Below are 15,859 nucleotides of genomic sequence, written 5' to 3'. Positions count from 1 at the left end.
TGTATTTAACCGGCTTCTAAAAGAAGAAGGATCTCAATTCGGTAGTATTTTTTCTAAGTTTGTTACTTCATAACTCCGTCAGTCCTAAACGGATTTCGAAAATTCATTTTTTTTTCATCTTATCTGAAAGGATATGCTTGCGAATTGGTCTCAAAAAATTTTATTTAGTAATCTTTAATTATTAAAGATTGTGTCCCACAAACAAAAACCGACTTCAATGTAAAGTGACGAAACCGGTTATTATGATCCAAAAACTATTGAACCGATTTTGTTTTATTTCTATGGGACCCACCTATAAGTATATCCTTTCAGATAAAAAGAAACATTTATCAAATTGCTTTAGAACTGACGGATTTATGAGGTAACAAACATAAAAAAAATACAACCTATTCTTATTTTTGAAGTCGGTCAGTCAATCAATCAATAAATTTTATTAATGACGTCTATTTATTACGTTTTTTTTATTGACATATTTTTAAATACTCAATACAATTATTATTTCAGCCGTTAACTGTCTATTGCTGAACATAAGCCATACATACCATACAGCCATACATAAGAAAGTTTTACCAGTAGTTGCCACGCTTGGCAGGCGGGTTGATAACCGCAGTTAGGCTTTTAGAGATGTTTTAAGAGGGATGCTGATGCCCATTCCTAGCTTTCCCTTAGTCGACTTTCACACCACCCACGGGAAAGGAAGAAATGACTTATTCTGTGCCGGGACCACATAACGAAAATACTCATAAATATAAATCAAATGAAAAAAATATTACATTATCTTACTTACTTACTAATATAGTAAACGTGTAACTTGACGATATCTGTACATAAGAGATATTTAAGCAAAATTTATATGAACTCCTAATAAGAACAATAGAATTCAGAACAATATATAATATCTTTTTTAGAATTTGGACTGTCTCTCTGCAAGTATATTTGTACTGGTATTAGGCAAAAACTACTGCACCAAATTGAATCTAGTTTTATGTTCTTGAAAGACTAACTTAAAATTTTGAATATATTTAATCTTGGTACGCCATCTAAAAGTAGTTAGTTAACTACTACAACTACTCTACAATCCACGCCCAAAAAGTTATGAATAAAAGGTAAATTTTACATATTGCACCTCCATAAGAGGATAATAGCGGACTATTACCACAATGGCTTGGTGTCAGGTTTTTTTTATTTGGTTTTCGACTTACTGATGTATAGTGCTTTGTTCGCTTAATTTATATAATGTCCTGGTTGTAAAAGCGTGACATGAGTGGTGAATAGTGTGTACTGGTGACACATAGCATTTTTGTCATCACTTCATAAATTACTCGTATTGTAATAAAATAAACGGACATCATTATTTAAGTACCTATTAGCATTGTTACTAGATTGACAAAGAAAGCAGGGTAATATATTGTGTGTTTATGTATAACCAAATATTCAGAGCAATTGCTTTATTTTTTATATTTATTTCAACAAGTTAAAAAATATATAATACATATTAAGAATATAAAAAATATATCCTTTACACATTGATGTGCTGTATCAGGTGGGTGTTCCTTAAAACGCTGCGAAACTTTCAGCTAACATTTTCCATCATGAGAGTCGACAAAGGGTCCGTCGGTATAAAATAATAAAATTGGCACAGAGCAAATCGTTTGTCCTGTCAATGCAGTATCGCTATGATTGCAGCAGGTGGGCTTCTTACTCTTCTTACATCTTTCCACTTTGGTGAAACCTTTTATACGAGGTTTGTCCGGAAAGTACGTATAAAAGTTTTTTAAAAATTTTATTTTACAATTATTCAGGTAAATCAATTTTATCCCCTTCAAAGTACTCCCCCTGTGACATAATGCACTTGTGCCAACGCCGTTTCCACTGTGAGAAGGCTCCTTGAAAGTCCTCTGGTTGTAGGTTTCTCAGCTGCCCCGTCGTAGCTTTTTTTATCTCATTTATGTCCCCCAAATGCCGCCCCCGAAGTACCAATTTGGTTTTTGGGAACAAGAAGAAGTCACACGGGGCCAAATCCGGCGAATAGGGGGTGTTCGGTCACCGTAATGGAATTTTTACTCAAAAACTCACGGACAACAAGAGAGGTGTGGGCAGGGGCATTGTCGTGGTGAAGAATCCAACGCCCCTCTCGCGCCAATTCTGGACGAACTCGTACCACACGACTGTCTGACCGTTAAACGACGGTCCCCATTAACACAAGTTCGAATTCTTTCCACGTTTTCGTCGGAATGTGAAGTGGAAGGACGTCCTGAACGTGGGTCATCTTGAACGCTTTCTCGGCCCTCTCTGAATCTTTTTAGCCACTTGTGGACGGTTGGTTCCTTCACAGCATCATCCCCATAAACTGTTCTGAGATCGGCAAAAATTTCACGGCCATTCTTGCCGAGTTTCGAGAGAAACTTGATTACGACGCGCTGCTCTTCAACGGAAGCGGGCTCCATGCCGACGGGGTTTCGTTAAGAGGTAACTTCACAGATGGCGTGACAAGCCAGTTCGCACCGCACGGCGATCAAACCAGAACTGAAGCATTGTTAGGGACATAAGGAAGGGGTCCTGCGCTTACCTGGCCTCCCCACTCCTCTTTCTCGCATTCCAGAACACTTTTATACGAACTTTCCGGACAGACCTCGTATCGCAGTTATCTATCCTAGTGGAAATTTGAACTAAAATACTTGGTGGCTTGTTTCTGCAAATTCGATCGCAGTTTTCCCTCTGATTTCCTACTAAAAGGTAGTTAGAGGAGCATATGCACGTATGCATAGTTTAGCGGTGGACGTTTATATTCGTGACCCACAATGATGGTACGGGGGGCGGGGCAGTAACTGCTGAACCGACACGTCAAAACTGTCGACATATGCATTTTGAACTCCAAGTCTCATGTTTTATTGGATACCTCGGGTGACCTATGTATTTACCGAATCAGCGTTGCGTAAATTAGCAACTTCGGTTTGCAGTTCCTTGATGGTAGTTATCGATACTTTCAACCTAAACTGGACTTTGGCCAGGCTTGTCTTCAATGTGGCGATATCATTTAGCAATAAATAAAATAAATAAATAGCTTAATGAAATCGACATGTTCGAATGTGACTGGAGACAGTTTGTGGAGCTGTTTCGCCACGAGTGCGGGCATGTCGTAGTATTGGTCTACTTCAGTAATGAGATATTACATCCTAAAGACTCCTCTTGCCTTTATCATCCCTCCTGCGAAATGTATTTATACATATTTATGAATAAGACATTTCATACTCTCATAATTACGATTACAACATTTCAAAATATGTAAATATGTATGTCTGCCATAAATTGTCAAAACGTTCAGTCGAATTTAGCACATCAACTTGTTGTATAATAAACTTATTGTGGGCGATATTATGGACTGTATATTGATGTATATGTTGTAATCAAACAATGGGTTTAAAAGGAAAATAACTATAATACAGAAAACTACGAAATATAGACTACGACAGCAAAGAGCAAAAGTGACAAATGGAGGAAACAAAAGTATAAAAATACAATAAAAATAAAATCTTTAAAAATAACTAAGGAGTTCGCAACATTACCGACCCCTGGTGCAGAAATGCACAAATTCGGTAGCAAGCCAGGTTAAACAAAAAAAAAATAAAAACTTAGGGGTTTAACCTGACTAACTTTTTGGAAGGTCGGCGAAGCAAACCGCCTGCTGTCGCTACGTCCACCACCCTAACAACGCCATCGTTGCCTGGGAAAGTTGCTGTGACACGTCCACGGGGCCACGTTCCTCTTGGAAGATTCTCGTCTACGATCACAACCAAATCGCCAATGTTCAAATTACGATCTCTTCGACCGTTCAGACGAGGCTGCATAGTAGGTAATATTTCTTTCACCCACCGATTCCAAAAGTGATCAGCCAGACGAAGCGCCTTCTTCCAATCCGCTCTTCGGACTAAGTCAGTATCATCTAACACTCCGGCTGTCATCTGATTGGAAGATGAACCGATCAGAAAGTGAAATGGCGTTAAAGTTTCCTCGCTATCGGATTCAACCGAGACATAAGTAAGAGGTCGTGAGTTAACAATTGCTTCGGCTTCAGTCAACAACGTAAGTAGTACCTCCTCTTTAGGTGACCTTTCATGTAGTGTAGCTTTTAATGCAACTTTCACACAGCGAATAAGTCTCTCCCAACAACCTCCAAAAAAAGGCGCAGCAGCTGGGATGAAGCTCCACTTTATGCCTCTATTGGCAGCAAAATCTGGAACCGCACATTGGTAAAATTCTCTTAATAAGCGATTGGCTCCTACAAAGTTTGTGCCATTATCGGAGTAAATTGTTTCAGGCGTGCCTCTTCTTGCTATAAATCTCCGTATGCTCATAATAGCTGAATCAGCAGAGAGGTTGTGGACAAATGGACTCTAAATGGACAGCTCTAGACGTCAGGCAAGTAAATAGCGCAACATAGCGCTTGTCATGTCTTCGACCAATAGTGACGTTAATTGGTCCGAAGTAATCCAATCCCGTGAAAGTAAATGGACGACGATGGTGAGCAAGCCGGTGTGGAGGAAGATTTCCGGTCACTGGATTCAGTGGTTTAGTTTTTCTAATGCGACAGAAGCAACATTGATAAGCCACGCTTCGTACGGTGTTGCGCAAGTGAAGTAACCAATATTGTTGTCTGATCTCATTTATAACCGTTTCGTTATTAGCATGACCTGCCTTTCTGTGGAAATATTGAACGAGTAAGCGAACAACGGGATGGTGACCATCTAAGAGTATGGGAAATCTTACATCAGTGTCAACATTTTGTACGGCCTTAATCCTACCATACAGTCGTAAAAGATTATCTTCTCCCATCATTGGCGACAATTTGCTGAGGCGACTCGATTTTGCGATTGGTTGTGATCTCGTAATGCACTGGATCTCTTCTCTAAAACTGTCTTGTTGAACACGTTGCAAGACATGTCGTTCTGCGGCTTTCATTAGTTCTGCTGTCAAAGATATTAAAGTGGTGGACGCAGAAGAATTACGATAACGAGTGTAGATAAAGTTTTTAGTGCCAGAAATAGATCGATCCAAAAGTGAACGAAATTTTGAAACAACCTGTAAAACGCGAGCAGTGACGCGAAGTAATCGGAGCCAGTCACTGAATCGAGTAAAGTCAGCAATAATTAACACATGAACAGCTAATGGATCCAACTGCTGTCTGCGTTCCTCTTGAACCATGGGCTGACCAGCTGGTTCAACAGGCCAATCTTTCGGGGAACCAAGAAGAAATGGGGGTCCCGTAAACCAACGGTGGTTTGAATTCAAATTAAGGGGTTTCGTGCGTGTGGCATCATCAGCAACGTTCAAGCTAGTTGGAACCCATCTCCAATCCTGTATACGAGAATTCTCAGAAATTTCACCGATTCGATGGGCTACAAATGGCTTGAATGAACGCGCGTCGCTTCTAAGCCAACTAAGAACAGTTAATGAATCCGTTCATAAAACTGTATGGATGGGTTTCTTTTTATGAGATTCCTTGATGGTCACAGCAAGGCGTGAAGCAATCAAAGCAGCTTGTAATTCTAACCGCGGAATTGAAGTTGGTTTTAAAGGTGAAACTCTTGTTTTACTAGCGATGAGAGCGAGCTTGACACAACCATCTGGATACAAAAATCTCCAATAAGCCACACACGCATAAGCAAGCTCGCTTGCATCTGCAAATACATGTAACTCCCTATGCAGAGGTTCACCATTTTGTTTAGCATACCAACGTGGAATTTTGATGGTTGATACATCAAAAAGTTCTTTAAACCATTCGGTCCACTTTGATACTTCTGAAGGAGAAAAGGGCGTATCCCAATCAATATTTGATCTCCACACGTCTTGGAGTAATATGCGACCTTTTCCTACAATTGGACCCAGCAAACCTAGCGGGTCATAGACTTTCATAAGGTGTGATAATACCTTACGTTTATTAAGATTGGTTCCCAAAGTAAAATTTTCCAAACCGGTCCTAAAACCTATAAGGTCTGTTGAGGGATCCCAAGAAACGCCTAATACTTTAATACTAGATGAAGTATTACCGAGTGGAACCTCCTCAGCGTGCGCGGCGCGAAGTTCCTCGGGAATTAGTCTCAACGCTTCTTTATTATTAGACAGCCAACCACGCATTTCGAAGCAAGCTTTACTATGGACAGTAACTATATCAAAAGCAAGCTGTGCGGCCTGATCCTCATTATCCAAACTACCAAGATAGTCGTCCATACGAGGTCTGTCCGGAAAGTTCGTATAAAAGTGTTCTGGAATGCGAGAAAGAGGAGTGGGGAGGCCAGGTAAGCGCAGGACCCCTTCCTTATGTCCCTAACAATGCTTCAGTTCTGGTCTGACCGCCGTGCGGTGCGAACTGGCTTGTCACGCCATCTGTGAAGTTACCTCTTAACGAAACCCCGTCGGCATGGAGCCCGCTTCCGTTGAAGAGCAGCGCGTCGTAATCAAGTTTCTCTCGAAACTCGGCAAGAATGGCCGTGAAATTTTTGCCGATCTCAGAACAGTTTATGGGGATGATGCTGTGAAGGAACCAACCATCCACAAGTGGCTAAAAAGATTCAGAGAGGGCCGAGAAAGCGTTCAAGATGACCCACGTTCAGGACGTCCTTCCACTTCACATTCCGACGAAAACGTGGAAAGAATTCGAACTTGTGTTAATGGGGACCGTCGTTTAACGGTCAGACAGGTGGCTGAAGAGCTTAATTTGGGCAAAACCGTGGTCCACGAAATTCTAAGAAACGAACTTCAAATGAAAAAAATTTGCGCCAAGATCGTTCCGTGAGTTTTTGAGTAAAAATTCCATTACGGTGACCGAACACCCCCCTATTCGCCGGATTTGGCCCCGTGTGACTTCTTCTTGTTCCCAAAAACCAAATTGGTACTTCGGGGGCGGCATTTGGGGGACATAAATGAGATAAAAAAAGCTACGACGGGGCAGCTGAGAAACCTACAACCAGAGGACTTTCAAGGAGCCTTCTCACAGTGGAAACGGCGTTGGCACAAGTGCATTATGTCACAGGGGGAGTACTTTGAAGGGGATAAAATTGATTTACCTGAATAATTGTAAAATAAAATTTTTAAAAAACTTTTATACGTACTTTCCGGACAAACCTCGTATAATGGTCATGTATAATTGCATCAACCGCTTCTGGATACCGATCTTGATAAAAAATTGCGTTTTTATTTTTGATATATAGAGCGATAAATGGACTAGAAGTAGCTCCAAAAATAACCGCACACATTCTATATTCTTTTAAAGGTGCATCTTTAATTGAATTGTAACGCCACAAGAAGCGTAAAGCATCTCTATCCTGCTCTCTAATGCGTATTTGAGGGAACATTTCTTTGATATCTGCCGTCAAAGCAATGCGACCTTCTCTAAATCTAAAAAGGATACCAACTAAATTTTCTAAAAGATCAGGTCCCTGAAGAAGAAGAGAATTCAATGAGACGCCTTGATTTGTAGCCGCTGCATCATGCACGACTCTAAGCTTACGCTTTTGTGGGTGGTAAACCCCAAAATGTGGTAAGTACAGTCTATAATTTTGCGCAGAACTATTCTTATAATGTAAGGAATCAGAGGTACTAATACGATTACAGTTATAGTAAGTAATAGGCTTACATTCCTCTGCATACTCTTTAACTATCATATTATCTATGAATTTTCTATATGCTTCAGCAAAATCACGCTCACGATTCATTCGTCTTTCCAAAGTTAAGAAACGTGACATAGCTTGTGAATAGCTATCTAGAATTTGTTTAATATTGTCACGCCAAGGAAGACCTACCTCAAATCTGCCAGTCGGTAATCGTTTGGCAGTAAATTCTAAAATCTCTAAGGCGCGTAAATCCTGTTTGCTATGTAATGTTTCACGTTTAGAAATACCTAATGAGTCTATTTTATATTGCTCTTTAACAAGGAGCTCTAATCGTTCATCGTCAGAAATATCTGTTTTATCTAAAAATTGACAATGATTAATAAATTCAATAGGTTTAGTTTTACTACAACTTATTCCATATAATGTCCAACCTAACAAAGTACGACAAGCCACAGGTTCATTGCGTTTTCCTATACGAACTTCACGAGTTATTGACAAATGCCAATCTTCGGCACCGATAAGTACGGTCGGTGTAGCATTATTATATGTCAAGAAATCAGCTAAATCACATAAATGACTATAAGATGTCAAAGTCTCTTTTGACAAGGATTGCGCATGTAAACTAATTGACATCATAGCTCTGGCTCGTTTTACTAAATAAATGTCAGACATAAACTTGCCTTTTATATGGAAATCTACGTAATTTATAGTAGTGTTCTTATGTAGACCACCTATGCCATTAACAGTAATAGGTTCCTGAGGACCCGATAATCCAATTTGAGTGGCAACGCTAGCATCAATCAATGTAGCCGTGCTACCATCGTCTAGCAAAGCGTATGTGTCTAAGCTACCAGTTGGACCGAAAATAGTAATAGGTAATACTTTTAATAAAACATTAGAAGTTGAAGGAGAATGTTCAGTTTGCCATACGCCGGTATTACTAATAATAACCTTATCCTCCAAAGGTGCAGTGGTAGAAGGTGAGGATACATCTTGAGTCGCAGTGGCACACACTGTGTCATTTATGTGCAGTGTATCAGGTGCAGGTGGTGATATTGACGTATCCTGTCTACCATGAAGTAGAGGATGATGCCGAAAGGAGCAGCCATTAATACCACAAGGATTTACCTTACACGTCTTCCATAGATGTGAAGAGCGACGTAGACATCTGTAGCAAACCTTGAACTCTCGCAACCAACTCCATCGTTCATCGACTGACAAGATTTTGAATTCCTCACAAGATGTAATGTTGTGATTCTTTTTACAATAAACACATCCTATCTTAGAATTTGTTTTAATTTTAGATTGAGAAGTAGAATGAATAATTTCACGTCTGAATTGTTTATTAGCAACTTGACCTACGTGCAATTGTTGTGTTGCTAAAGAGAGAGCCAATTCAGGAGATAAAGCGAAGTTAGTATGACGCTCGTGTTCACGCGTCAAAAATTGTGACAAAACTTCTAGCTTAGAAAGGTGTGGGTTCGACCTACTAAATTCTGATGCATAATCACTCCATCTCATTTTAGTGTTAGGGTTCAATTTTCCTAAAATGACATGAAATAATTCTGGTGAATGTAAATATTCACTATGATTGAGTAGTTTTATAGTAGAAAGACTATTCCGTACCTTATTAGCAATAGTACTTAACTCTTTAAGATCGTTACCTAATCGAGGTAGCGACTTCAATAATTGTACCTCACTGAAGACAATCATTTCTGGTGACGCAAAACTTCGTTCGAGTGCGCACATGATCTCTTCTGGATCCTCTATTCACAAGCTATGTCACGTTTCTTAACTTTGGAAAGACGAATGAATCGTGAGCGTGATTTTGCTGAAGCATATAGAAAATTCATAGATAATATGATAGTTAAAGAGTATGCAGAGGAATGTAAGCCTATTACTTACTATAACTGTAATCGTATTAGTACCTCTGATTCCTTACATTATAAGAATAGTTCTGCGCAAAATTATAGACTGTACTTACCACATTTTGGGGTTTACCACCCACAAAAGCGTAAGCTTAGAGTCGTGCATGATGCAGCGGCTACAAATCAAGGCGTCTCATTGAATTCTCTTCTTCTTCAGGGACCTGATCTTTTAGAAAATTTAGTTGGTATCCTTTTTAGATTTAGAGAAGGTCGCATTGCTTTGACGGCAGATATCAAAGAAATGTTCCCTCAAATACGCATTAGAGAGCAGGATAGAGATGCTTTACGCTTCTTGTGGCGTTACAATTCAATTAAAGATGCACCTTTAAAAGAATATAGAATGTGTGCGGTTATTTTTGGAGCTACTTCTAGTCCATTTATCGCTCTATATATCAAAAATAAAAACGCAATTTTTTATCAAGATCGGTATCCAGAAGCGGTTGATGCAATTATACATGACCATTATATGGACGACTATCTTGGTAGTTTGGATAATGAGGATCAGGCCGCACAGCTTGCTTTTGATATAGTTACTGTCCATAGTAAAGCTTGCTTCGAAATGCGTGGTTGGCTGTCTAATAATAAAGAAGCGTTGAGACTAATTCCCGAGGAACTTCGCGCCGCGCACGCTGAGGAGGTTCCACTCGGTAATACTTCATCTAGTATTAAAGTATTAGGCGTTTCTTGGGATCCCTCAACAGACCTTATAGGTTTTAGGACCGGTTTGGAAAATTTTACTTTGGGAACCAATCTTAATAAACGTAAGGTATTATCACACCTTATGAAAGTCTATGACCCGCTAGGTTTGCTGGGTCCAATTGTAGGAAAAGGTCGCATATTACTCCAAGACGTGTGGAGATCAAATATTGATTGGGATACGCCCTTTTCTCCTTCAGAAGTATCAAAGTGGACCGAATGGTTTAAAGAACTTTTGATGTATCAACCATCAAAATTCCACGTTGGTATGCTAAACAAAATGGTGAACCTCTGCATAGGGAGTTACATGTATTTGCAGATGCAAGCGAGCTTGCTTATGCGTGTGTGGCTTATTGGAGATTTTTGTATCCAGATGGTTGTGTCAAGCTCGCTCTCATCGCTAGTAAAACAAGAGTTTCACCTTTAAAACCAACTTCAATTCCGCGGTTAGAATTACAAGCTGCTTTGATTGCTTCACGCCTTGCTGTGACCATCAAGGAATCTCATAAAAAGAAACCCATCCATACAGTTTTATGAACGGATTCATTAACTGTTCTTAGTTGGCTTAGAAGCGACGCGCGTTCATTCAAGCCATTTGTAGCCCATCGAATCGGTGAAATTTCTGAGAATTCTCGTATACAGGATTGGAGATGGGTTCCAACTAGCTTGAACGTTGCTGATGATGCCACACGCACGAAACCCCTTAATTTGAATTCAAACCACCGTTGGTTTACGGGACCCCCATTTCTTCTTGGTTCCCCGAAAGATTGGCCTGTTGAACCAGCTGGTCAGCCCATGGTTCAAGAGGAACGCAGACAGCAGTTGGATCCATTAGCTGTTCATGTGTTAATTATTGCTGACTTTACTCGATTCAGTGACTGGCTCCGATTACTTCGCGTCACTGCTCGCGTTTTACAGGTTGTTTCAAAATTTCGTTCACTTTTGGATCGATCTATTTCTGGCACTAAAAACTTTATCTACACTCGTTATCGTAATTCTTCTGCGTCCACCACTTTAATATCTTTGACAGCAGAACTAATGAAAGCCGCAGAACGACATGTCTTGCAACGTGTTCAACAAGACAGTTTTAGAGAAGAGATCCAGTGCATTACGAGATCACAACCAATCGCAAAATCGAGTCGCCTCAGCAAATTGTCGCCAATGATGGGAGAAGATAATCTTTTACGACTGTATGGTAGGATTAAGGCCGTACAAAATGTTGACACTGATGTAAGATTTCCCATACTCTTAGATGGTCACCATCCCGTTGTTCGCTTACTCGTTCAATATTTCCACAGAAAGGCAGGTCATGCTAATAACGAAACGGTTATAAATGAGATCAGACAACAATATTGGTTACTTCACTTGCGCAACACCGTACGAAGCGTGGCTTATCAATGTTGCTTCTGTCGCATTAGAAAAACTAAACCACTGAATCCAGTGACCGGAAATCTTCCTCCACACCGGCTTGCTCACCATCGTCGTCCATTTACTTTCACGGGATTGGATTACTTCGGACCAATTAACGTCACTATTGGTCGAAGACATGACAAGCGCTATGTTGCGCTATTTACTTGCCTGACGTCTAGAGCTGTCCATTTAGAGTCCATTTGTCCACAACCTCTCTGCTGATTCAGCTATTATGAGCATACGGAGATTTATAGCAAGAAGAGGCACGCCTGAAACAATTTACTCCGATAATGGCACAAACTTTGTAGGAGCCAATCGCTTATTAAGAGAATTTTACCAATGTGCGGTTCCAGATTTTGCTGCCAATAGAGGCATAAAGTGGAGCTTCATCCCAGCTGCTGCGCCTTTTTTTGGAGGTTGTTGGGAGAGACTTATTCGCTGTGTGAAAGTTGCATTAAAAGCTACACTACATGAAAGGTCACCTAAAGAGGAGGTACTACTTACGTTGTTGACTGAAGCCGAAGCAATTGTTAACTCACGACCTCTTACTTATGTCTCGGTTGAATCCGATAGCGAGGAAACTTTAACGCCATTTCACTTTCTGATCGGTTCATCTTCCAATCAGATGACAGCCGGAGTGTTAGATGATACTGACTTAGTCCGAAGAGCGGATTGGAAGAAGGCGCTTCGTCTGGCTGATCACTTTTGGAATCGGTGGGTGAAAGAAATATTACCTACTATGCAGCCTCGTCTGAACGGTCGAAGAGATCGTAATTTGAACATTGGCGATTTGGTTGTGATCGTAGACGAGAATCTTCCAAGAGGAACGTGGCCCCGTGGACGTGTCACAGCAACTTTCCCAGGCAACGATGGCGTTGTTAGGGTGGTGGACGTAGCGACAGCAGGCGGTTTGCTTCGCCGACCTTCCAAAAAGTTAGTCAGGTTAAACCCCTAAGTTTTTTTTTTTTTTTTGTTTAACCTGGCTTGCTACCGAATTTGTGCATTTCTGCACCAGGGGTCGGTAATGTTGCGAACTCCTTAGTTATTTTTAAAGATTTTATTTTTATTGTATTTTTATACTTTTGTTTCCTCCATTGTCACTTTTGCTCTTTGCTGTCGTAGTCTATATTTCGTAGTTTTCTGTATTATAGTTATTTTCCTTTTAAACCCATTGTTTGATTACAACATATACATCAATATACAGTCCATAATATCGCCCATATTTTTGTAATCAAACAATGGGTTTAAAAGGAAAATAACTATAATACAGAAAACTACGAAAAATAGACTACGACAGCAAAGAGCAAAAGTGACAAAAAGAGGAAACAAAAGTATAAAAATACAATAAAAATAAAATCTTTAAAAATAACTAAGGAGTTCGCAACACTTATAATAAAAATAAATTATAGGTAAGTAAATAATCTATTGCCAGTCCATGCCTATGATAATTTTATTTTATATTATCGTTATTTGGTCTCCTAGCAAATGTTAATTAAAGCAATAATTAGATGTGGTACCTATTCACATTTAATACCTCGGTATTTGTTGTAGATTAGCCATACTAAGTATTCATACATAAAGTAATAATACTATAGCATTATAGATAGATTATTATAGTAAGACGCTGTATATATCTATGTGATTATACATATAGAGCGAACTACAATAAAATATTGACGAGGTTTTGATATGCGTCGGATATCGCTTATTGACGCATCTATAAATATCTAATGACAGAACCTCGAGGCCGCCTGTTAGGTCCCCTTAAAAGTCACTTATCTACTTTATGCACTTGTTTTGTTTCTAGCTCCCCTACTGACGTCAAACAATAATGCTAGATACGAATATAGATAACATCTCAGACAAACATTACTCCTTAAAGTAGCGACATTTAAGAATTATTATGGCTTTTTCACAGGCTCCCTCTATCAAATAAATCTACTCAAAAACCATTTTTGTTCGTCATTACAAAATTAGTAAAATTAGTTTTGAAACAATCCTGGCCCTTAAAAGCAATCGTGATTAATTGCCGATGAATCAGTAATGACAAGACAACTGATCAGTGGTCTACCATAAAATGAAAATCCAAATTTTCGGACTCAATTTCGTCTTTTTATTTATACCAAAATCGGACCAATAAATTGATTTTTTTTGATTGATTGAGTAATAAATTGATTGATTGATTGAGTTTAACATTTCGTTCGTCATACATCCTATCATAAAAGTCCAAAGGAACGATATTTTAACATTTTTAATATTTCCAAACGGCATGTATTATATAATTTTAACATCAAAATTGTGTTTTGTTTGGTTCCGAAATTTCGGAAAACATTTCATGGTAGGCCCTCATATTTCTATTAATGATACGTAACATCCCTTCTCGCATACGCCTGACAAAAATAGTAATTAAGGCGAGGTCACCATTTCTACAAACGTCATTTATCTATAGATACGTTTTCGCTAACATATACACAGGATAGCAGACATCAACTTTCTGCAACTTGCTTTCATGTGCGATTCCTCAATTAATGCACCTGTCGTTTGCTTTTTGTCTGGAGGACCTGGTATGGCACATCGCGGCAAACTAACGAGATTACACGTTGAATTGTACAGTATCGCATAGGACTGCGGATTCAGACTTGGAGGGTCAGCTTTTTTTTAAATTATATACACACATCAAAACTATCTAGAGATCAAATACGTTTTAGAGTATGCTGCAATTAAGGATTATTATTTTAACTTTTTTGGATCGTTACTGATTCTTTTTAATGAATTTCACTATTAGAATAAAGTTTTTTTTTTTTTTATTTTAATTAAAAATAGAAAAACAACTGTTGATCAGGATTCCTGAAAAGTATTAAGTGTATATAGCATTTTTAGAAAACCATTACAATTTTTCCATCGGAACTGAAAAAAATTGCACCGATATGGAGCAACGACAACAGAGAAGAAAAGAGGATAAGAGCCGTCGGAATGTTGCAAGTTGGTTCCAGACAACGTACTATGCTTTGCTATTTGATTTGATTGCTACGTTATCGCTTTTGGTACTACACAGAGCATCATAAGCTGTCTCTGGACACGCTATCATTATGACAGGCAGCGTAGCTGAGCGATATGAAAAACAATCTCATAACACCACCTACAGACAGGACCAGTATAGCCAAAATACTGCTTGACGGATTCGTGCCGTGCCTACCACGATAATGGTTACGAGGTTCCACAGCTCTTCAGGCTTGCTGATAAATGACAAAACCATTCGAAATCGTTAACGTGAAAAGGGTCGGCATTTTTGAAGGCCACTGACAGTTCCACCTACAGCGTCTTGTAATCATAGGACCCGTTTACAATGAGCTCGCGATCATAGAAATTAGGAGGATGAAGACTGGCTTTGTTTGCTTTTCTGATGAATCTTCTTTCGGCTGAGGCTGGATACAAGACGTACTCGAGTTTGTCCTCCAAACTCTAGACGTCAAAAAGTTCTACCGTGGCTTACTAGTCCTCAACCCAATTAAACACGCATGGGATATGCTTAAAAAAAGAACTCTGCAGAGTATGAACACCTTGCTTTCTCCATAATAACTATTTGTCTTATTAGAAAGAACATGAGCGACCATTTCTTAATGATTATGATTAATTGTTTTTAAGCATGCCAAGTCCCTGTAATCGTGTAATTCGTATCAATGATGGAAACACAGATTATTATTTTTTTATCTTTACAATAAAAATACATCGAATGTACTTTTGATGTGTCTACTTATTCAATTTGATGAGTGTTCAATTTCGCTGGTAGTACACTTTCTTCAAAGTATTCAAAGCGCCTATGCAAACGATTTCGCTTTCGTTCTTTATATTCACTATTTATTTACAGTGATACTGAACATCAACTATAGTATGCTTCTTAAAAACAGCATACAGCAGCATCAGATGAATATTAATTACTATAGCTGCTGTTTCTTAGAAACCATTGTATTAAATGGTAGTGAAAGTAAACATTTTAGTTCTCATATAAATGTATTGGTAGTTTGGTAATAAACGTATTTTGTAATCAATTTTTACCTATAATAATAAATTATATAAACAGAAATAAGAAAAAAAACAAGTTTATTAATCTATAAGAGCAGAATAGTAATCTCGTCTGCGCTATTGGATTAAGCTAGTGGAGCATTGATGAGAAATGATTCGTTAGGATGACACCAGGTCAGTTGGACTATCGTG

General features: G+C 38.9%; 2 protein-coding genes across 2 annotated transcripts; one reads left to right on the top strand and one right to left on the bottom strand.

Annotated features, from left to right (window-relative positions):
* Nucleotides 1-4,365: 4,365 nt before the first annotated feature.
* On the bottom strand, nucleotides 4,366-9,359 carry LOC128201063 (uncharacterized). The gene is made up of 3 exons (XM_052896654.1): nucleotides 7,123-9,359; nucleotides 5,552-6,235; nucleotides 4,366-5,437 (listed from the first exon to the last, which is right to left on the bottom strand). Exons 1-3 carry the CDS (start codon nucleotides 9,357-9,359, stop codon nucleotides 4,366-4,368), a joined length of 3,993 nt encoding a protein of 1,330 aa, XP_052752614.1.
* Nucleotides 9,360-9,389: 30 nt separating this feature from the next.
* LOC128201062 (uncharacterized) lies at nucleotides 9,390-11,866 on the top strand. Its single transcript, XM_052896653.1, has 3 exons — nucleotides 9,390-10,500; nucleotides 10,554-10,680; nucleotides 10,795-11,866. The coding sequence occupies exons 1-3, from the start codon at nucleotides 9,390-9,392 to the stop codon at nucleotides 11,864-11,866; spliced, it is 2,310 nt and encodes a 769-aa protein (XP_052752613.1).
* Nucleotides 11,867-15,859: the final 3,993 nt, after the last annotated feature.

The sequence above is a fragment of the Galleria mellonella genome, unplaced genomic scaffold, assembly GCF_026898425.1.
Source record: "Galleria mellonella isolate WM207_F2 unplaced genomic scaffold, CSIRO_AGI_GalMel_v1 utg33, whole genome shotgun sequence".
NCBI classification, from domain to species: domain Eukaryota; kingdom Metazoa; phylum Arthropoda; class Insecta; order Lepidoptera; family Pyralidae; genus Galleria; species Galleria mellonella.
Note: the sequence above shows the minus strand (reverse complement) of the source record. Positions and strands in the feature narration are given on the sequence as shown.

Excerpts from the sequence above, each read along its gene's own strand:
- LOC128201063 (XM_052896654.1), bottom strand. The coding sequence starts at position 9,359 with ATGTGCGCACTCGAACGAAGTTTTGCGTCACCAGAAATGATTGTCTTC. Across the intron at positions 6,236-7,122 it reads ATACATGACCATTATACGAG|ACCTCGTATGGACGACTATC; the intron begins GTTTGTCCGGAA and ends CTTTCCGGACAG. Across the intron at positions 5,438-5,551 it reads AAACCAACTTCAATTCCGCG|TTGGCTTAGAAGCGACGCGC; the intron begins GTTAGAATTACA and ends AACTGTTCTTAG.
- LOC128201062 (XM_052896653.1), top strand. The coding sequence starts at position 9,390 with ATGTCACGTTTCTTAACTTTGGAAAGACGAATGAATCGTGAGCGTGAT. Across the intron at positions 10,501-10,553 it reads ACCATCAAAATTCCACGTTG|ATGCAAGCGAGCTTGCTTAT; the intron begins GTATGCTAAACA and ends ATGTATTTGCAG. Across the intron at positions 10,681-10,794 it reads AAACCAACTTCAATTCCGCG|TTGGCTTAGAAGCGACGCGC; the intron begins GTTAGAATTACA and ends AACTGTTCTTAG.